Consider the following 20,738-nt stretch of genomic DNA (forward strand, 5'->3'; position numbering starts at 1 on the left):
AAAAAAGTAAAAAAAGAATGAAAAGTCCATGTTCCACTAGAGTGGCCACACAAGATGAGTTCTGCAGCACTTCTGTGGCTCTCTCTGGGAGAGGGAGTGTATTTACCACTCTGCTCCAAGTTCAATATTAGGAGAGCCAACATGGTGCACGTTCCCCAGCCGATTGCAGCGTGTGCATGCCCATTCACACACTGATACGCACACACACACATACACACCCATCTCTTGTCTCTTTGAATCAGAAAGTGCTTCTGCTGGCTGTTTCTCTGTCTGTCTGCCTCCGAGTTCTTTCTTTTCTTAACTGACCACTTTTCTCTACTTGTCTTGTCTTGTGTTGTCAGGGACTCCTGCTGGGCCAATTTAAACGCGGCTTCTCCTTTTAATTTTGATAATATCAGAGGCTATTATCTGCTCACCGCCTGCCCGCTTGACCGCTAGAGATGTAACCCCGCCCATCTTAAATCATCCATCTAGAACAAAAGGAAGATAATGAGGAAGCTGGCGCGGAGTTGGTCTGAACCATTAAGGGCTAGGTTATGTGAATATCAGAGCGGAGCACTGGGGGCAACTAAGTGCCCACGCCTCAACGACATGTGGGTCGTTTTGTCCTGCCCTCAGGAGGGGACTTACACCGTTACCTTGGCACTTAAATGTTGTAATAGCCAGTTCAACATTATGAGTGAGGTGCTAAATGAATGTGTTTAAGGGGGATTTTTACACTGTTATGCCAAACTGAGCTGAGCTGAACTGTGAAGTCAGAACAGAGGGAATATATGGGCATCTGTCAGTAGGGGAGGACTGAGACCACGGTGACATTGCTACAACCGTGTATAACAAAGTCCAGGTTGTAAACATGCCACTTTATTTGTAGACAGTGAGATTACCCAATATGTTAATAAAAATCGCTCAAAGCTGGGGGGAAAAAAAAACTGAGTGCACACAAGTATGGTGAATAAAGTGGGACAAAGTTGTGCCAGGAAGTTGGTCTGTAAACTGGGATGGATGTTTGCAACTGACAGTTTGGGTCCTTATTTTAGTGTTTATCTTCCTTTTCTCTTCCAAACAAGTTAGACTGATCTGTGACTTCCCCTTTCAACTTTTTTTGGCAAAATTTCCAATCCCAAATCTCAACAATTAACTTTGTAATAGTCTCGCCACCAGACAATCAGAGATCTCCGCCTTCTGATAGTCTGGGGACACTCCTTTCTAAAGTGTGTTTAACACACCAGAGAAAACGGCCAGCAACAAAGCAACGCCTCTTGTATTTTTGAAAAGGACACGCCCTCCCGGAAATGTGCGCTCCCCCTTTTCTCGTCCGCAAGGAAACAAACACACAGAGAGCTTGAAAATGGATGCCGTGAGATTTAACTCTGTTTTATCAAACGTGTGCTCAGTCCACAAGATTGTGGAAATGAAGGACTTACAGTGACTTTGTTTAAAACTTTTAACACAGTCGGACTATGTTTACGAGCACAAAAGTTCAGCGAGCCACCGAAGGACCGCCCTGCAGATTTACTATTGGTTCTGTAACGTAGGGAGTTTTTTTAAACTCTGAAATTGTATCCGTCCATCGAAACACAAAATCAGGGAGAAAGACATCAGTCTTTAGTTAAGCAAAGCGTCTAAAGACTGACTTGTGAGTCTAACTTTGTAAATACAGTGGTGTTTCTCAACAGGAATAATGGCCAAAACAGTGAAAATAAGACCCAAGTTGTATGAAACTAGAATTTACAATAACAAAGGATGACCAATGGACTTTAAATAAGTATGGACCGTTACAGAACTATGTAAGTAAATGGCGACTGACAACTTCTTTGTGTTTTTCAGCCACAAACCACGTATTTAATGGTATTTTACCAGACCTCTGGGAACATTTGACCAAGTAGGTAGGAAATAGTAGCTAAATATTTTATTTTGCTTGTAGCTTGATGGCAGCTGTGCATCGATGTACAGAGTTAAAATACAAAATGACTGTTATTATCAAGGACATCTTAGCCGTGTTTCTATTAAACACTTTTGGTATAGTACCCTTACAACCGGTATGTAACCCACACAGACATGTACCTAAACCCTAGATACGTTAAGCGTTTCTGCCGCAAACAGTACTCCTAAATGTAGGGTTGTTGTCCATGCTCCATCCAGCTCTCGCTGTATTTCTTCCTTACTGGCAATGCAGAAGAACATCTACTCCTTGTTGATCATCCATGGAGCAGGGCTGCTGGCAACATTTTCAGAACAAAAAGAACAGTCTGAAGAGTCTCTGTTGCAATAGATGAGTTATTTAAAAATAGCAGATTTGCGTACTAAGTCCTTCCCAGCAAAAGTGATGGTTCTCTCTTGACCGATCAACTGACTGCAGTATTTCTAGCCCATTTCTTAAGAGTTGGATCAGTGTGCTAGGTACTTCAACAGAGGGGGAACAAAAAACGGGAATGGAATAGTTCTATTGGTACCATCCACAACTTTTGATAATGGAAACGGAAAAATGGTCTTATGTGAAAGGACCTGAACTGAGCCAAACTGCTTGGTGGAAATAAAGGTTTACTTACCCGTCCAAAAACAAGATGGCAGTCGTTCAATACTACTTTGGCTCCAGGTTCATGGATCAAAGTGCACACAAAATAGTTATAGTCCTCTAGACTCTTGCATGCTTTCATCTGATTTGCTGTGTAAAGTTAGTAGGAGGTCCAGAGGATGAGGTAATTTGTAATGACCATCATCATATCCACACTGGGCAAATTGATCAAGTTGTGGGAAAAAACACATGAGTAACTAACATGAGTTTCATCTTTTTGACAATACCTGCTGCCTGCAGGTTCATCCAACCCTTTTACACAATACATTCCTCAATTTCCAATTCACGTGGTATATGGATTTCTTACTTCCTCCCCTTTATCTGAACACATCTTATAGTCACATAATCACAAAAACGCTGTTAGAGGATACTGATCAAATGCAAAGATGTAGTGTACATGTACTGATAGCACATGTAGAGAAGACTCATAAAGTCAATCAACATACTCAGTAATATCAGTTACACACCAATGATGATCTGAAGTTTAGTTAAACATTAGCCACCATAAGCTACTGGCCATACCAGAGTGAGTATTGCTGTACTGCAGTAGTCAAACCCCCACGTGTGCTGAAGTTAGCGAGGGTGCCGTTTATTGTGAGAGAATTCAACTTTTCATTTGTAGGAACAAAAGTGTGCTATTTCCTCTTCTAAGAGTTTCACAGTCTTGCTTTAAGTAAGCACAAAAATTCTAACATTAGGAAATGTAGCGGTGTCAGCATCCTACAGTTGTCAGGGACCTGCTGGTTGATGCTTCCCTCCTGTTTGCAAAAAAATACCCCAAGCCTCAGACTTGTATTTAGTGCTAACAACACACTCCATATAACTCCAGTCCCTTTAAAAAGGGGGATAATCTGTGAGAAAAAACTTCTTTTGTGGCTGCACTCCTGAGTGCCAGATAAGACTCCCGAGTTGATTTGAATTCGACATGACGGCTTTTCAGAACGGTAGCCAATTCACTTACCCCAATGAAAACCCACCATTCAAATCGAATGAGTCAAACGAGGCTTCGCACAAAAGCACCAATCCAACCGCCCACACTATTCTTAAAGTTAAAAGCTCTCTCATTCCCTCAGCTCTCTCTCCTCTCGCGCTGTCTCCCACTCTTCCTCCTTCCCATCTTTGCCTCTCTCTTCCTCCATCAGCCCTGACAACTCCATAATCTTAGCCAGAGTGACCTGTCCAGACCCTCTGTACCAGCTGAATTTATTGGAGGCGGAAAGAGAATGAGAACCTGTCACTCGGCTTACCCTGACCTCCCAGCACCCTCTCCCTCTTTCACACACACACACACACACACACACACACACACACACACACAAACAAACAAACAAACACACCCTGGCTTACGTGCACGAATACCATCCTGCACTCTTGTGCTTTCACCTTAATCTACAGTACCTGTATGAACATTCAAAGAACAAACGCAAATATCCTTAAAATCAGCCATGTAAGCACCTTCTGATGAATCCTAAACCACAGCTTACAACTTGGCTGAACCTTGCACCCCACTGTATTTCTTACATGGAATGGAATTTATTCTGCACTGCTAACATGTACACTGCAAGTGACTATACTACTGTAGAAAAGTTAATTTGTTGTGATGAAAAGCTGATACTTTAGCAAGCTAACTACACTGACCGCTGTCACCTACCTGTCTAACAGAAAACAGAATAACTCTGGGTCACTTCATTCCTATCCTCTCCTTCAGTACACACCAGCAAAACTGAAAGCCACCCCCAGATTCACTCTCTGTTTGGAACGAGCTTTGTCCACTTGGTGTTTTACCACGCTATATTTAAATTCATATATCTATGTATATCTTCACACATATATTCATATATATATATATATATATATATATATATATATATATATATATATATATATATATATATATACACATATACATATATATAGATACATAGATAGATAGATGTCCCGACCACAGCAGAATAAGATCAAAATGAGTTAATACAAGCAGAGGGCAGGGCCTCTGCAGATAAACACACTTCTCGTGGGTCATAGTGATGATTGAGAGACATTACTTCTATATGAGTCTGTACACTGTTTCAAGTAAAATCCTGAATAGTATACCTTTAAGGCCATCATCAGCATCTGTACCTGGCAGCTTATTCAACACATGGAGTCGAGATTGTGTCTGTGAGCTGTGGACAGATCCACCAGTAAAAAGAATGTCTTTCACCTTTGTGAATAAAGTTCTGAAATGAGCTGAGTGTGCTCTGCCACAGCAAAGTGTGAATTACACTTACCACCCTTTTTACAGCTGTTACCATTTTCACCCAAAGGTAATAAAAGAGATCTTAGGCCTTCCCAGGGAAAGAAAAAAATAAATAAAAAAAGCCAACTACAAAAAAAGAAATGCCTACATCTACATGGGCTGCAATAGAATGTGAACTATTTAGACTGCAGGGTCAAAATGGCCACCATTAAAGTGGCGATCATGTGGCAGACTCTTAAGGTTAGAGTCATGTGACTGACAAGGGTAGCCAAGCTAGCACTAACCCTAGCCAGGTCATCTATGAGACTTTATTCCAAATTACTTTATGGCTGTGGGTTTGAGGATATTGCTGCATAAATTATTTAGAATTAATTATCTGATATTTTTTGTCATAATGGAACTGTAATACAGAAATAGGGGGCTGGGGGTCTATTTCAATCATAACCACCAGTTATTTTAAACACGTGTATATTGATTACATCACAAGTCATCATTTTAAGATTTTTCACTGCTTTGTTAAAACTAAACAGGGCTGAAAAAAGTGAGAAACACAACAGGTTGGTGAACAAGCTTTACCATACTTTCATGTTAAACAAATTTTTCAAAGACAGTGTTATTATGCACTTCTTCACTGTTTGACATTTTCCAGTAGTAGTACATAAGTACAAAGCCACCGTGATGGACACCTCTCACTAATTGGAGATCAAATCTTTTCCACTGAACTTCTAACTTAATGGTCTAGTGTTCAGGATTTGGTGGCATCTAGTGATGAGGTTGCAGGTTGCAACTAACTGAAACTCATTCTGTTTACCAAGCGTGTAGGAGAACTTTGGTTGCCGATGCAAAAATGTGAATGGTCCTATTTTCACCTAATGGTTGGTTTGTCCGTTATGGGCCACTGTAGAACCAACATAGCGGACTCTGTGAAAGATGACTGGCTCTGTATGTAGATCTAAACGGCTTATTCTAAGGTAACGGAAACATGATTCTTAGTTTCAAGTGTAAACAATAATAAAAACATAATTATGAATATTATATTCCATTTCTGCCAATACATATCCCTACATCCTTCACACTGGACCTTTAAAAGAACTATAATATAGATGATTTATACAACAGTTAGATCCGACTCTGCAATCTGTTTGGTCAAGAGACAGTAAAACCGTGACGATATTGGAGTACAACATCACGGTTATTTCACTGTGTATGTATCACTCCGCCTCACAGCTGATTGCAATCAACAATCAAATCAAAACTGACAGTTAGTATCAGTTAGGTCAGCAGTTGCGTTGCATCCCTGGAAAAGTATTTTCAAACTTCCACCAGATGCAAATGCCTTTTATCTGAAGCCCAGGATGACAGCAGCTCACACAGGCAATATCTGGTACACTAAAGCTCCGCTGGGAATAAACTCACTCGCACAGATGCTGCCAAAGATGTGTAAAGAGGCGGGGACAAGAGCTATCTACATCAATCACAGCCTCAGGGTGACTGACATACAGAAGCTGTCAGATGCGGGTCTTGAAGCTAGGGAGATCATGACAGTGAGTGGGCACAGGTATGATGTTGTTTTAACATAGCCTATGTGTAAAGTTAGTCTTCTATTTAGGAGTCGGGCCCTAAAATATACCTTTTGTCTTGCAGGTCTGAGAGCTTGTTAAAAAGCTACTGGAAGCCATCCACGGAGAGCAGAAAACGATGGAGCAACATACTGTCAGATCAGAAGGCAGAGTCGGCTGTGCCTGTGAAGCGACAGTCCACCATGCAGTCACCAGAGACTTATTTCACCGGCTGCACAATTAATGGAAACGTGCAGATAAATGTGTATAAAGAGTAAGTGCCTGACGCACCATGTCTGTGTTACATAGCAATGGTGACAGCGGAGTCCTGAGGGAACTATTTTTGTTGGCGGAAGACAAATAAAATGCTTAAATTATCTATTTTGTCCTCATTTTTTAACATTTCTTAATCAGCCTTGCTGAACTGTTGTATAAAAGCAACATCACACTCGAGCTCATGATGTTATACTCGTATATCGTCACGGCTGTGATTGTCTTCGGCACTCGGCCTGCAGCCTCATGCCTATGACCAAATCACAGCCGTGACGATATACGAGTATAACATCACTCCCTCTCCTGTGATGTTGCTTAAATATACACGCTTGTCTACAAGTTGCACTCACAGAAAGCTCTATGTTCTTTGGAAAGCAGTTGGTTTCAGTGGTTACATGAAAAAGCTGACATAAAAATTGCCTTTCCATTAGCATCAGTTATATTGTGCCATTTGAAAAGCAGGCAACGGAGGAAAGAAAAAAAAGCTTTTGACTTCTTGTTCCGGATGTGACGTTATAAAAGCCAAAGTCTCTGTTCTGGTGGTGAGCATGTAGTTATTATCGGCAATACTATCATTAGTATCATCATTATTATTATGTTTCACTTTTTCCTAGTGACTGCCTGCTGTTGTTGCCACTGGTAATTATGGTGCTTCGGATGGCCTTAACCCTCCATAAACCATCATTGCAGCACAGCATTACTTTCTCTCCCTGGATTTAATCTCCACTGTATTCTGCTCACCTGTTCACTCACTCAATCACTCACTTGCTTGCTCTTGCATCCCCCTCTTTCACTAAATGTTTCATATCTCATTCCTCTTTCAACACTATTCTCTCCCTCCCTCTCCAGATGCTTCTTCCCTGTACTCTCTGTTCCCTCCTGTCTTCTCTCTGTCCTTTATATCTCTTTATTTCCTTTCTGCCAATGGTGAGCAGTCACCAAGCTTGTTATTAGTGCCAGGTCCAAGCTGGCACTGTAATCAGACCCCTGGAATTAGCAGTGGGCCCACTCTGGCGGGCAGGCACGCCGCTGACAAAACACTATAGTTATTATTGAGGCTGCTGAAATGTTGCAGCTCTGGCAGGAATCCGCTACTCCCCTCAGAGCCCTGGATCTTGACGGGCTTTGCTAAAGAGGAGCAATGAGAGGTACAGCAGGAGTATAGGCACCCACCAGGGGCTAAGGGATAAAACACACACTGGATGGCTACCAGTGGGAGCAGTGAATGGCACACTTTTTGTTTGTGAGGGTGCAGGTGGCACTTAAGCACTGGGAGTGTAGCCATATTGGAAAGACAATAGAGTGGACATAATGGGGACGTGTTTTAATATTGGGGGATAAAGATAGGAAGGCAAAGCCTGTTATATTAGGACAGGGTGTAATAGAAATCCGTTTACTTGACAATAACAAGCAATTTATTGTCATTCAGAGACTTGCAGCTTTGCGTTTGAGGAAGAAGCCATGCTAGTTTTCCGTCCCAAAGATCAAAACATCTCAAATCCCGTGTCAATTATTTCAAACCTCCACATTCACCATGCTTTGAGCAGTTTATTCACCTAGATTTTACTGCATCGAAATTCAACTCACAGCAGTTTAATGGAGAGAGTCAGTCTCAGGTCAGATTGCTTTCTGATATACTGTAGATTCGGTAAACTTTCTGCGATTGATCTTTTTCTGGATCAAAGGTAAAAATTTGATCTCTCAAAATGTTCAAACTCTGTATATACTGAGGGTAACAATTCAGAAAGCACGCAGACGTCTTCAAAGAATGAAATCAATTTGTTTTTGAAGTGTGATGAACACATAAATACAGAACTGCAGATGAACAGTCGAACCTGCTTGACCTCCATTGTCTTCAAATGTGTGAGCATATAAGTAATCAAATGTCAAACTTTAAATCCACTAACTTTTCTTTCAAGCTCGACAAGTTAAGTCTCATATTCATAATCTTAAAACATTAAATAAGAAGTGATATCATGATTATAGATGTTTTGATATGGCTGTATTGATCTCAACCTGAATATTATTATCATGTTAATAATGCACATAAAATATTATAATATCTCCATCCCCCAATGCCATCTGGTTGCGTTTTTGCTATCCATTAGATGTAACTGCTCTGTTTGTACGATTTTGTACAGTTATGATTACAAACTCTTTTTATACCTTCCTAACCTTGTATTTTGACTTTAATTCATTTGCCAAAAAAGAAACAAAAAGCACTGACAGTTTTTTTTTCTCTCGAGATATTATGATTTTATCATTATTGTTACCTATTTTGGCCATGATAATTGTGTGGTAAAAATCTGATATCATGGCAGCCCACCGTGATCACATAATTTCCACTACTGCCTCACAGCAGGTAGTCCTGCTTGGTATGGCCAGCCAGGGTCGACATGTAACACTCTCCTCAGCTGTGCTCTCAGCAACTAAACTCATGTCTGTCTGTGCTGGATACCAGAGAGAAAGCATCTTTTAAAGTCTCTCTGTGTTGAGCTTTCAGTGATTTAGCAGTTTCTACCTGAATCTCTGTGGTCGGGAGTTTAGTTTCACTCCTGTGTTCCAATCTGTACTTTCACATACTGCCTTTCTTTTTTTAACTGACTGCTGACTTGCTTTCAGGCCTATTGAAGCTATGTTGAGTTACTGCTGATTCAAACTGCAACTTTCCTGCTGGTCCTGCTTCACATTACAAGCTTCCCACTGGCGAACCAGCAGCAGGATGCTTCTTCTGTGAAGAAGTTATAGGAAATGCAATATGTTTATTGCCACGTTAGCAGAGCTTCATTTGTGCAAAAACCCTGGTTACATTAGTGACCTTGGCCATGGAATTTTCTCAAATCATTTTCCTGAAATGAGGTGAGCTGTTAAATTGATATATATCTGCCGCCAGTTTCTCTAAAAGTGGTTGGTGGCTGTTAGATAGGTGTTGTTACTTACAGCAGGGCCCCTTGCGTAGAACCTTGATGCGTCTCTGTGTGTTGCACTGAGCTTTCTCCAGCTCGCACTCGTTGGAGTAGGTGGACGAATCTGAGCCGCACACAGGCGCCACCAAGGACGGACAGTCCACTCTCTTGCAAACACACTCAGCCTTGGCCGGGTCAGTCTGGTCACGCTCGCATACAGCGCCGAAGCCACACAACATCCCTCTGCAGCCTGTCAGACAGGAGGAAAAAAAGGTGGAGGTGTTAGGATTGATAAAAGAACATCTAATCATATAAGCATATTGCTTTCTGTCACAATTTTAAGGTCAGTTACAGACACCCAAGGCTGCCTGACCACAAACCTGCACAATCCACTGTTTAGCTTTCCCTCTCTTCTTCTAGAAAAGTTTTCATGACTGAATGCAAAGAAAATTTATGATTTAACATCAGACAGGCACGTCTGAACACATTCGTCTCAATATGCGTCAGCCATTGGGGTCTTTGTGCAGAACTCTACACAGTTCAGCAGCACAAATGCATCAGGGATTAAATGTGATCCTGGCGTAAAGCAAACAGATGCTCTCAATTCATTCCGGGAGAATCTGTCCACCCATGCAGAGCAAGCACAGTGTGTTGTTGGGCGTGCTGAGACTATTGCGGAATTTGGGAAAGCTTTAATGTCAAAGATTTTAAAAAGTTTGCATCAACATTAAAATCAATCTACAGACAGCAGGCTGATATGCAGTCTTGTGGACAGATCTTTTTTTCATCCTCTAAAGAGGCTGCAGTCTTTGAAACATCAATGATGCACCGTCCAGGAAAACACGCAGGGACAGCAACACGAAGACAAACCAAGGTTAGCCAAACACTTCAAGGCTACACAAGTCATGCAACAACAACTCTTAAGACTTTGATCCCATACTTCCCACTGACTCCTCAGCTTTGATCAAGCGAGAAAACAGCAAACTACAAAATCTGTCAGAGGCTGCTGAACGCGCAGAGCAAACAGGGAGTACCTGTGTGCGTGTGCTCGTGTTGTGGGTACATAACATCAACTTAGAGAGTAATTCACTCGTGTTGTGGCAGCTACAGCTGCTGTGGCTCTGTGCCCACTTTGAGGGCTGTTGGGCAGCCAGCTGGCGTGACGTCCTTGCCTCAGCACTGGGGGGCGTTAAAAGAGATGGCAAGCTCTCACAGGTAGCCAACCTGATTGGAAATCAATGGACGAAAGCACATAAAAATCCACTTTTAAAAAAGTCCTCTTGTTTGGAGGGGGTGAACAGCCAGTGTCACTGCTGAGGATATACATGTCACACACTCACACACACGTGCACACACAGAGCTATTTCTTATCAGTGGCTCCCAGGCCAAGACTAAATGCAAGGTGGCATGTCCACTTGGACTCGCTGGCAGGTGGCTTTTGCGGTACTGGATAGAGAGACCGACAGTGTGTTAGACACACACGCACACACACACGCACACACACACACACACACACGCACGCACACACACACTGTATATACATAAAACTCTTTGTGTGCAGCATGGACAACTGGTCCAGCATCTGCCCAAGGCATCTCATTCTGTCTCTCTCCTCACACTGAAGCACAGTGTGTAAATGCGTGTGTGTGTGTGTGTTTGTGTGTGTGTGTGCGCATGCGGAGTGACAGGCGAGGAGGCTGTTTTTGACTTGCCCACTGTTCCCTGTGGGAGAGCGCCTGACAGCTACCTGAGCTCACTCTCTTTCGTACCAGGGGAAAAGGAAGTGTGTGTGTGCGTGTGTGTGTGAGAGAGGCTCTCCATGAATGCATCTGTATTCTTGACAGCGTGCATGTGTGTCTGAGAGGTGTAGGCATTAGGTGTCTCGCACACACACGCAGCCAGGTGCTAGCATGAAGGCCGTGTCATGACAGGCCCACTGCTCTGGCATCACTTCGCACCTCGCACTGTGTGTGTGTGTGTGTGTGTGTGTGTCTGTCTGTCTGTCTGTCTGTGTGTTTGTGTATGTGAGTGTCAGCATGTGGCTTGGAGGCGAAGCCATGCGAGCAGAGTGACAAGAGGTGAAATTCAATCGAACTGTGTCAGATGTGTACAAGAGAGAGGGAGGGTGTCTGATAGGATGACAAAAACAAACCCCCTAGAGACTGAGGTTGTGTGTGACTAAACAACGATCTCTCTGTGGTTTAAATGCATCAGCTGTGTTCCTCAGCCATGTACCAGGTAATACTAATAGCCACAAAGTAAATAATATTGATACTGTTGTTCAAATAACTCACAAAATACAGATTGTAAACACTGACAGCAAACACCACCTGGATAGAAAAAAATCATGAATGCCAGCACTGGTTTGTAACCAGATCTCTTCTGTGATGTTTTCCTATAAGAAAATCTCACTCTAGCCTCGAGCTTAGCTGACTGACAAAAGGCTGACACCAGAGCTGAGGGCTCTGTCAAAAGGAAGGTATCAAGTGAAGGCCCTGAACCGAGTGTACAAACTGCATACTTATGTACTCGGAGATCTTTCCTGGGAGAAATCCTCCAGGTACCCAAGAAAAGATACAGTTGACACATCCGATTTCTTAAGAATGGAAAGAAGCCCTCAGCAGTCAGTGTGGACAGCATTATCTACCATGGCTGAAAACAAAAGTATACCACCAACAAAAACTTGTCAACAATAAATTCGAACTGGCCCTGACCCAGTTTGATTGACAGGTGATCTCGAGGAGCACAGACACAATCATAAAAACAGTAAGGATCCTGTAGACATGTCCTGAAGACAGACAGGCATCACTTTACAAAAACAACAAATAGTGATCAAATGTAATCTTCAGGATGCCAATGCAAAGCTTTTCCCACAGGCAGCTTTCACAACTATGATGTTATGTGTCCCATTATTGCATTGAAATAAACAGGGACAAGCATTTGAACATATAGAGCTACATCACGACATTCAGGCTTTTTTTTTTTGTTACACATACACACAGATAGGCCCCCTTACTTTGTCCAAGTAGGTGATGTTGACATGCCTAATTAAAGTTAGTTTTCTTCATAATTTAGGGTCAAATAGATGGCTTGTTCATTTTAGAATGAAAGCAGTTCGGTAGCGTAGTTGCTATGGTCAAACAAGCTAGGAAGCAGCTAGCTTAAAAGCTACAAATGAGGCTGGACCTTTTCCTATTAATTACTTTGCCTCTTTTATGTATTAAATGATAAACGAGGTGTCCAAACTTGGTGGCTCACTAATTCCAATGAAAGCCATTTGCCCTGCACATGAACCAAAAATGTTTCCCACACTTCCTCTCTAGCTTCTAACCACATTAGCGTTAGCATTAGAGCATTTACTGCAGCTTAGACCTGGCAAACTGCGCACACAGATAAATAACAGAAATGGTGGTGGCTATTTTATATACACTAGGCTGTCAGCTATTCTTATCTTTACTCTACGTATATAAATGGGCTGTGCAAAACATTGGCAGCACCTCTCAGCACATTACGATACAGTTCAGCAACACCGCAAATACAGCCTCCAAACTGACCATAGAGTTGAATCAATGCCTTTCCACAGAAAATGAACAGTATAAGCTTCATAACGTAAGATTCATTGCTGGCAAAATGTGCAAGACTTTCACGCTAGGTCTACCCAACAAAATGCCGATTGCATAGGTGTAGATTTTGGGGTGGATGCAAGGGACACATCCCCCTCAGTTATTAGAACTGTGCATTTGTCCCAACCAATATAAACTTGAAAGGGACAGAGGACTTTTGTTTTGACAAAATTAAAGATATTTACACCATAAATTGATGTAGAAAAGGCACACATTGGTGTATAAAAAGTCAACAGAATATAGAAAATTATGTGTTAATGCTCACATCTTCTGGCAGAAGACCCCCAACTCCCACTTCATGAGTCCCCCATGACCAATGCTGAAACAAAACCTACACCCTTGGGCAAGTGAGTGTATGTCAGACCTGATGCTTCAAGTTTCAATGTACGTAATTCCCAGAAAATGTTCTCCTTAGTTTTATAGCCATTGCCTGAATGCTCAAGGCCAAAGGCTTTTCTAGGTCTCAGGGTGTCACATGTCCTGTAACTCCTGCCACAGCACCAAGACCCAGTATTGCTCCTCAGGGCTTCCTTTACCCCATTGGTTGATGGCTAGCATCTAGAATTCTTTGAGCGTCCTACATTTTTAACAATCCCAAAGAAGCAATAAAGATCAGGAGTTTTATGTGGGGATTAACATGGACATCACTGGACTGCATTGATTCCCTAAGTGCTGATTGTCCCTTGAATGGTTACATTTTATAAAAGGGCTCCAGCACTGAGACAAATTCAAGCTTTAAATTGTATTATTTCGACAACTGTGTAAATTTCAAATGGACGTCTGAAATACAGTACAAATTCTCATGTACATATAGAGAGTTCAAGCCATCACAGTGCCACCGGTAAACTTTATCCATAATCCTAAGCAATAAAAAATGTTGGCTTCAAGGTATCAAAATAAAAGCTTTACCCACATCCAAGGCTAGATTACTAAATGACCATTTACATGTGTCCACATAACAGATGCGCTTTTAATGAAAACAACTATGCTGCACCACTGGGATAATAGGCATGACCTTTGGAAGTTCCTTTCTCTCACTTGAGTAGCAGAAATCGTGGGGATTTTAAATGTGTATTCTCTCTCTCCCTCTCTCTCTCTCTCTCTCTCTCTCTCTCTCGGTGTGTGTGTGTGTGTGTGTGTGTGTGTGTGTGTGTGCTACAAAGTCTGCTCAGCTGGTGTGTCCAAGCAAGAAAGTAGCTTCCAGCTGAGCTGAGATGATGACAGGGGACATTATAAAAAATAAATGCCTTTCTTAATATGGAGTGGTTGGCTGCACCGCCCTGTTCTTGTACTCTGCTCACCAGTGATAGCTGCTGTGGATTATCTCCAACTATATTTACTATATTTTAACAGTTTTACTGTTTATTGTTCTTGATACTGTAAAACTGTAGAAATACAATGATAGAAAATGCTATATCCTAGTGTTATGAAATGTTGCACCTACCTCCCATCTTTCAGACTTGTTAGATATACCTTTGCAGGCACCTCAGATCTCAGATTTAGAAAAACTGCATGAATGAAAGCTTTGCAAATCTTTGTGCAGATGTCTTTTTAAGTGAGTGTGTGTATATGTGTGCAAGCATACTTGCCAGTCCATGTCAGTGTGTAAGGTAATCTCCCTCCAGCCAAGCAGCGTTAAAAGCTTCACTTCCATGCTGTTTTTTTTTCTACTGGGGGCTGAGGAAGAAAATCCCATTGGGGAGAAAAGACAGCATGTCCAGTTTGCGCTTGTCAAGGCAAACGTCTTGTACAGGTAACACTTGATCCCGTGCTTGGACGGCTCATCCATTAAATATGACATGGTGTCGGAGCCTTAAGGATGCTCTCAATGCGTCAGTGGGTTATGAAAGGAAAGGGATCATGCTGTTGTGATTAAAGGCACGGTGGAAAAATGTCATGGTTTACGAGTTGAAAGAAAATCTGGCATAGTTCTCTGGTGGCAATTTTCCACCGAATGTATTGCCAGTTCTGACGCTTCAGGATTCAGTATGGGACTAAGATGATACACATTTCAGTTCATTTCTTTGGTGGATCAAAGCACGTTATTGTGCAAAATTCTTTTCTGACCATTTCCCACCATGTAGACCATGTGGACTCGACAAAGTTAGCATGGTAGAGCCCTGCGCTTTCAAATTCAAAGCCAGTTTTAAAATAATATTTGATTCCACGCATGGTGGATGAAAGACATACATTTCATTAAACATCATCTGCGCAACATTTTGTGCTAGTTGCTTGCTTTTCAGCATAGATTCAGACAGACACAGATCCAATAAATATGCCCTCAAAAACCAGTAGTTCCCATTACTTTGAGATTGCTTCTCCTCTGTGAAGAAAATGTCCCTACAGCCTGTGTTTGTGGTGAAATGCTCTATCAGTTTCATTGTTTTGCTGCCTTGTTGCATTCACCTCAAACAAAGTGAGAAAAGGAGAAATGGAATGTCGTGGCAAGCATGAGCGCATTCAGACCCAATAAGGCTTGACAGAATCGCCTTGACAAACTCAAAATGGCTACTTTAGGGAAGGAACACTGTTCTCTGCAGGAGGGAAGGGGGGGGGGGTACCTGCCACGTTTTTAAATTATTTCACAGCAGTCCAGTTTGCTTCAGCTGGATGGGAAAAGAAACAAGGAAAGGAACGCAGGGATAGAAAGGTGCACATGAATAATTAACGGGCCTGAACTTTACATGGATGACAAGAATAGCGGCTGAATCACTGGGACAGCCGAGGCATTGACGCACAAATGGCAAACGTGTTGAATAACCCGTTCAGGTGAAGCCAATTGTGCCGTGATGAGATTAAATCTGCAAATGGTAGCTTCAACATTGACTAATGACCTACTGACTGTCAGGAAATCAGGAAACGGAAGTTGATGGAGGGAGATACAGCTAGGTGGCACCGAAGCGACATCGCATTAATGTTGAATGAGTCTAAATTCATTACGCTCTAGCACTCCTGAGGGACGTCTTCCACTTACTTCCTAATAAAGGGAGCCTTTCTTTTCAGCTGACGCTAAGTAATACAGATGTGCTCCTCGGCCCGGCCGGCTTTTAACAGTCCTCTCCTCTCTCTGTCTCTCTCTCCTCCTCTCTATAAGAGGGCTTTAGACTCTCTATCAATGTAGCCGAGCCAGAAGACCTTCGCGGTGAGGGGACAGGTTGCTATGGCAACAGTCAGTGATGCAATCAGCACAGAGCAGCTTGCCTCATTGTGTTGGGAGTGGAAACTTTCTGTCATGCACACAGGTGGTTTATATATGTACACACACACACACACACACACACACACACACACTGACATGTGCAACGTTTGCATGTATCCACTGGCTACATATCAAACTCCTCACAGTGCTTTTTTAAATGAACGTTAAGGGTTTTGTTCTGCTCTGATTGTGCAGTTCTCTCCATCACTTTCCCTCCGCTGAACGCTTCAGGGTGGGAATCTAATTTTGAAAATTTAATTCTCACTATGGCCGTGTGTAGCACGGAGGCTATAGATGTGTAGGTGTGGAGAGCAATATATTGGTGCGATATCGATTAACAGTTGCAGAGAACTTCCCTCCCTCGCCCATCGATATGATTATTTACAACAAAGAGTCCAGAGTCCAGAAGTCATGTAGTCTGCCTTCCCCCCCAAAAAAATAAATTTAGAAAGAAACGCAATGGTGGGCAGCAGTTATACCTGGTAAAATATCTGAAGTGAAAAAGCAACCCTACAAGGCTTCTATCGATCTCTGCTTAGTGGTCCTCAGGGGACCAATGCAGTCAATTATTGATCTCGCTGCAATCATACAACACCCAGCATGAAATAAAGAAAACATCTGCTCACAAAGGAACACCCCACCTTACCGGCTCAATATGAGAAAATCGCTTCTTTAAACCAGTTAAATGAAAAGAAAAAGGGCGAAAGAGGGAGAGAATGGAAACTCTTTCAAAGGGATTTTCAGAGGAAAACAACTTTTCTCTTGTCCTGCTTTTCCAGCCACGCTGTTCTTATCAGGGCAACAGCAGAATGAACAAATTGACGAAAAACAAACTGTAAAGAGCTATCCGTTTATTTTCTCCATGCCTTTAGCCGCAGTTCCCTGCTTGAAGATGGAGGGTTTTTGAGTGAGTGTGTGTGTGTGTGTGTGTGTGTGTGTGTGTGTGTGTGTGGAGGCTGGTACAGTATTTTCTCATTCCCCCGCATAAAGGGGGCAATCAATTTCCCTCTCCTCCTGCTTCCTGAATGTAACACATACGCTCGTCCAGCTGAGCGCCTCGGCCCTGACCTGGCTAACATGTGGAATGAACTTATTTACCAAACGGCAGCTTTCCAGAGACTGGGAGATGAAGTTGGAGACAAGAGGGAGTGCAGATCGGGTAGGGGGGAGGAGCAGAAGGAGCTTTTATTATAAGAAATATTGTATGAAAGAAAAAAAGGTGAGGGTTAGGTTAAAGCAAAATATGAGAGGCAGAGGGAAAAAACCTACAATTCAAATCTCTCCCAGTTTCCTCACATGTGCCTCATACAATCCAGCAAGTCAAAGAAATTCTCACCAGCTGTGAATTCTCTGACTGAGACTGTAGCGTAATAATTGATGCAGAAACAATTTCCTCTTGGTTCTTATGAACAAAAATGAAAAAGAAAGCTCCAAGTGTGCTCCCACTGTGTGTTTGTATACAACAGGCTTCAACAACAGCATACTTAGCTGTGTTCATTGCCCTTATTTACATCGCTGTATCATAATCAATAGGGTGTAATTTAAATATATGGCGGCTCAGCTTGTTAGAGGAGATCTGCTTCTTTAAAACTCATCCATCAGCCTTTAGATCTTTATTTTTCCCCTGCAGACTTTGTTGCTCAGTCACCTCTGCTACTATTGTTGCTAGCGCTCTGAGATTTTGTCGTTGCTATTTCTAGTCTCCCTTGGTTATGGGTACTTTTTTAATTTTAATGAAGTCCCACTGGCATTAAGTGTAAATGAAAAAAAAGCATATAAAAGCTACAGTGAGCACGCACAAATATGTTCTCCGCAGGTTCATTTAATTTGTTTTGGGCAAGTTCAGTTTCTTTGTAAGTATGCCAACAGTTTTACACCTACACACAAGAATTGAGGTGAAATAGTTATTACTGTTACAGAGTGATTAGAGACTATCCTCCCAGGAAGAACAACAGCATCACTTGTTTCAGCAAATGCCCCAATACAACATATGTTTAAAGGGAAACTTCAGTATTTTTCAACCTGGACCCTATTTTCCTATGTTTTTGTGTCAAGAGATAATGGAGACAACAATTTTTGAAATTGGTCAGTAATGAGAGTGTGCTGCAGCTGGCAGCAGTAGAACAGGCTGCAACGTAATTACTAGGGGTATTTCTGCACTGTCTATCACTTTATAGCCACTAAAAGTGTTTGTTTTTGCCACTGACAGGATCGGATTGTTATTAGAAGTGTCAATATAATAATGACAATATTATGGAAAGGATCCCTACAGAGACAGACCTTAAAGAGTAAGATCCTTTTTGTTAAATCAGAAGCAGCTCCTAAATCACTATGGCGAAACCTACCAGACTCCATCTAGATAATAAACAATCTTATCATTGTAAAACACCCTTTCCTCAAAGTTAACAGAGAGGGAATAAATCACAGAAACTGTCTTTGTTCATCTTTCCACTGTTCCAACAATCACCAACTGTGGTTGGATTAAATACACCCTTAATTCACCCAGTTAGATGTGAAAATATGCTTGTTCTTTACACGCTAAAATTATTTAAATGGAGTCTGGTGGGTTTGGTGAAGGTGATTTTGGGGCTGTTTCTGGTCGAACAGAAATGATCTTACTCTTTAAGGCCCACCTCTGTAGGGTCCTTTCTATAATGTTGTCAGACACTTATAATAATAATCTGAGCCTGTCAGTGGCAAAAACAAGCACTTTTAGTGGATGTAAAGTGACGATGCACAAACATCACTAGTGATTACATTGCAGCCTGCTGCCAGCTGCAGCACTCTCATTCAGTACTGGATCAATTTTAAAAAAAATGTTGTCACCATTTGTCACTTGGACAACAAAACCTGGGAAAATAGGGTCCAGGTTGAAAAATACTGAAGTTACCCTACGGGTGTATGTAGGGAGGAAGTCAGGGTGGTTGGATGGGTCAATAAACCATCAGACTTCAGCACGGAAAACCACTGTTGATTTTCTATTTCCAACTGACAGTGTAATTGTTGTTGTTGGTTGTTTTTTTTACCATAGCTGTTCCATAACCTTTATCACATTTTTATTGTTGAAATCATGACAACAAAAGCTCCCTTACCTTAACAAAGTACTTATTTAAACCCAAACAATGCTCTTAACCTAACCCTAACCAAGTCGTTTCGAGTCTTAACCCACCAAAGCTTAACCTCAGCATCAAAAAAAAAATGTAGTATTTTTGTAACAGTTTTGAAAGGCACAGACAAATGATGTTGACCTGTCAATGGGAGTGTCAGATCAGAAAACAACTCAGTGTTATAGAGGGTAGGGACAATTGACATATTTGTCGTTTCATTTGGAGGACTTGTTGGTGTTGACCTTCAATCATTTTGGGCTTCTCTGTGGGTAAAGATTGGAGAGACAATGGCAATTACTGTGTAATTTTTGTATATTGGCTCTTCATAAAGCAATCCAAATGTCATGTTATATTTTGTGTCAGCTATAAAATGTGACAAAACGGTTTGAAGCTGATTGATTTTCAACTTAATCAGATAAAAGGTCTCACTTAAGAGGATGAATGTCTTTACATCAACTAGCTCTCCTTGGAGCAAAGCAGTCTTTCACCATTTGCCTTCTTTCATCAACTTTGTATGCATTGGCACCACCTCTACATTTTATTTTTATTTCTTTTTTTGGCATTCGAAACGTACAGCAAATGCATTTTTCACACGTACTTGAGTGTGAGAAGTTACTCCAAACCCTGGAGCAGATCCTTTTTGTTCACTTTGTGTGGCCATATGAGAACACAGCGACTGCCAAAGCAATTAGATTGAGACCCTGTTGAAAGAGGTTTCAAAATACATTTCAAAACCAACCCCAGAGCTGTGTATGATATGGAAGCGTGATCAGCCTGCGATCCAACCCTCATGTATCGTGGTCGTAATGGGTTATGCACACTGTGATTTATTGGTAATCTGTTGACCCCTGTTAATTTAGCCTGGAGGACGTGTTTCCTACACCAAATATGGGATCAATAAAGGTCTCAATAAGGGTTATGATTAGTTATGGTTTATTTAAAATCCTGCAGTGCAGTAAACCAACACCTCAATACTTGTCTCCTCACGCAGCATGCAGCAAATGTGGGTGCTGAAAAATCTTGACATCCATCACCATCTACATACTCAAATTACCAGTAGCCACTTCTCTCAAAATGAACACTCTCTTCCACCCTTCATGCTATCTTTTAGGTCTCAGAATATAGCAGGTGCTGCGTCTTCATAAATCAGGCCGGAAATTTGACAGCTCTTGACAGCTTAGAACATCTGCCTAATCACGCTTGTTATGGGAGAAAAATACATGAAGGGTATATGAGGAAAAACACTTGGTTGTTTGT

General features: G+C 41.8%; 1 protein-coding gene across 11 annotated transcripts in view; it reads right to left on the bottom strand.

Moving 5' to 3' along the window:
- agrn (agrin) overlaps positions 1-20,738 on the bottom strand; it is a 302,216-nt gene that overhangs the window by 114,485 nt on the left and 166,993 nt on the right. For all 11 annotated transcript variants that reach the window (XM_033628910.2, XM_033628916.2, XM_033628914.2 and 8 more), the window contains one exon: positions 9,587-9,802. In XM_033628910.2, coding sequence (XP_033484801.1) covers positions 9,587-9,802 — 216 coding nt within the window. The remainder of the gene's footprint in view (positions 1-9,586; positions 9,803-20,738) is intronic.

This window comes from Epinephelus lanceolatus, chromosome 8, assembly GCF_041903045.1.
Source record: "Epinephelus lanceolatus isolate andai-2023 chromosome 8, ASM4190304v1, whole genome shotgun sequence".
In the NCBI taxonomy this organism is placed as follows: domain Eukaryota; kingdom Metazoa; phylum Chordata; class Actinopteri; order Perciformes; family Serranidae; genus Epinephelus; species Epinephelus lanceolatus.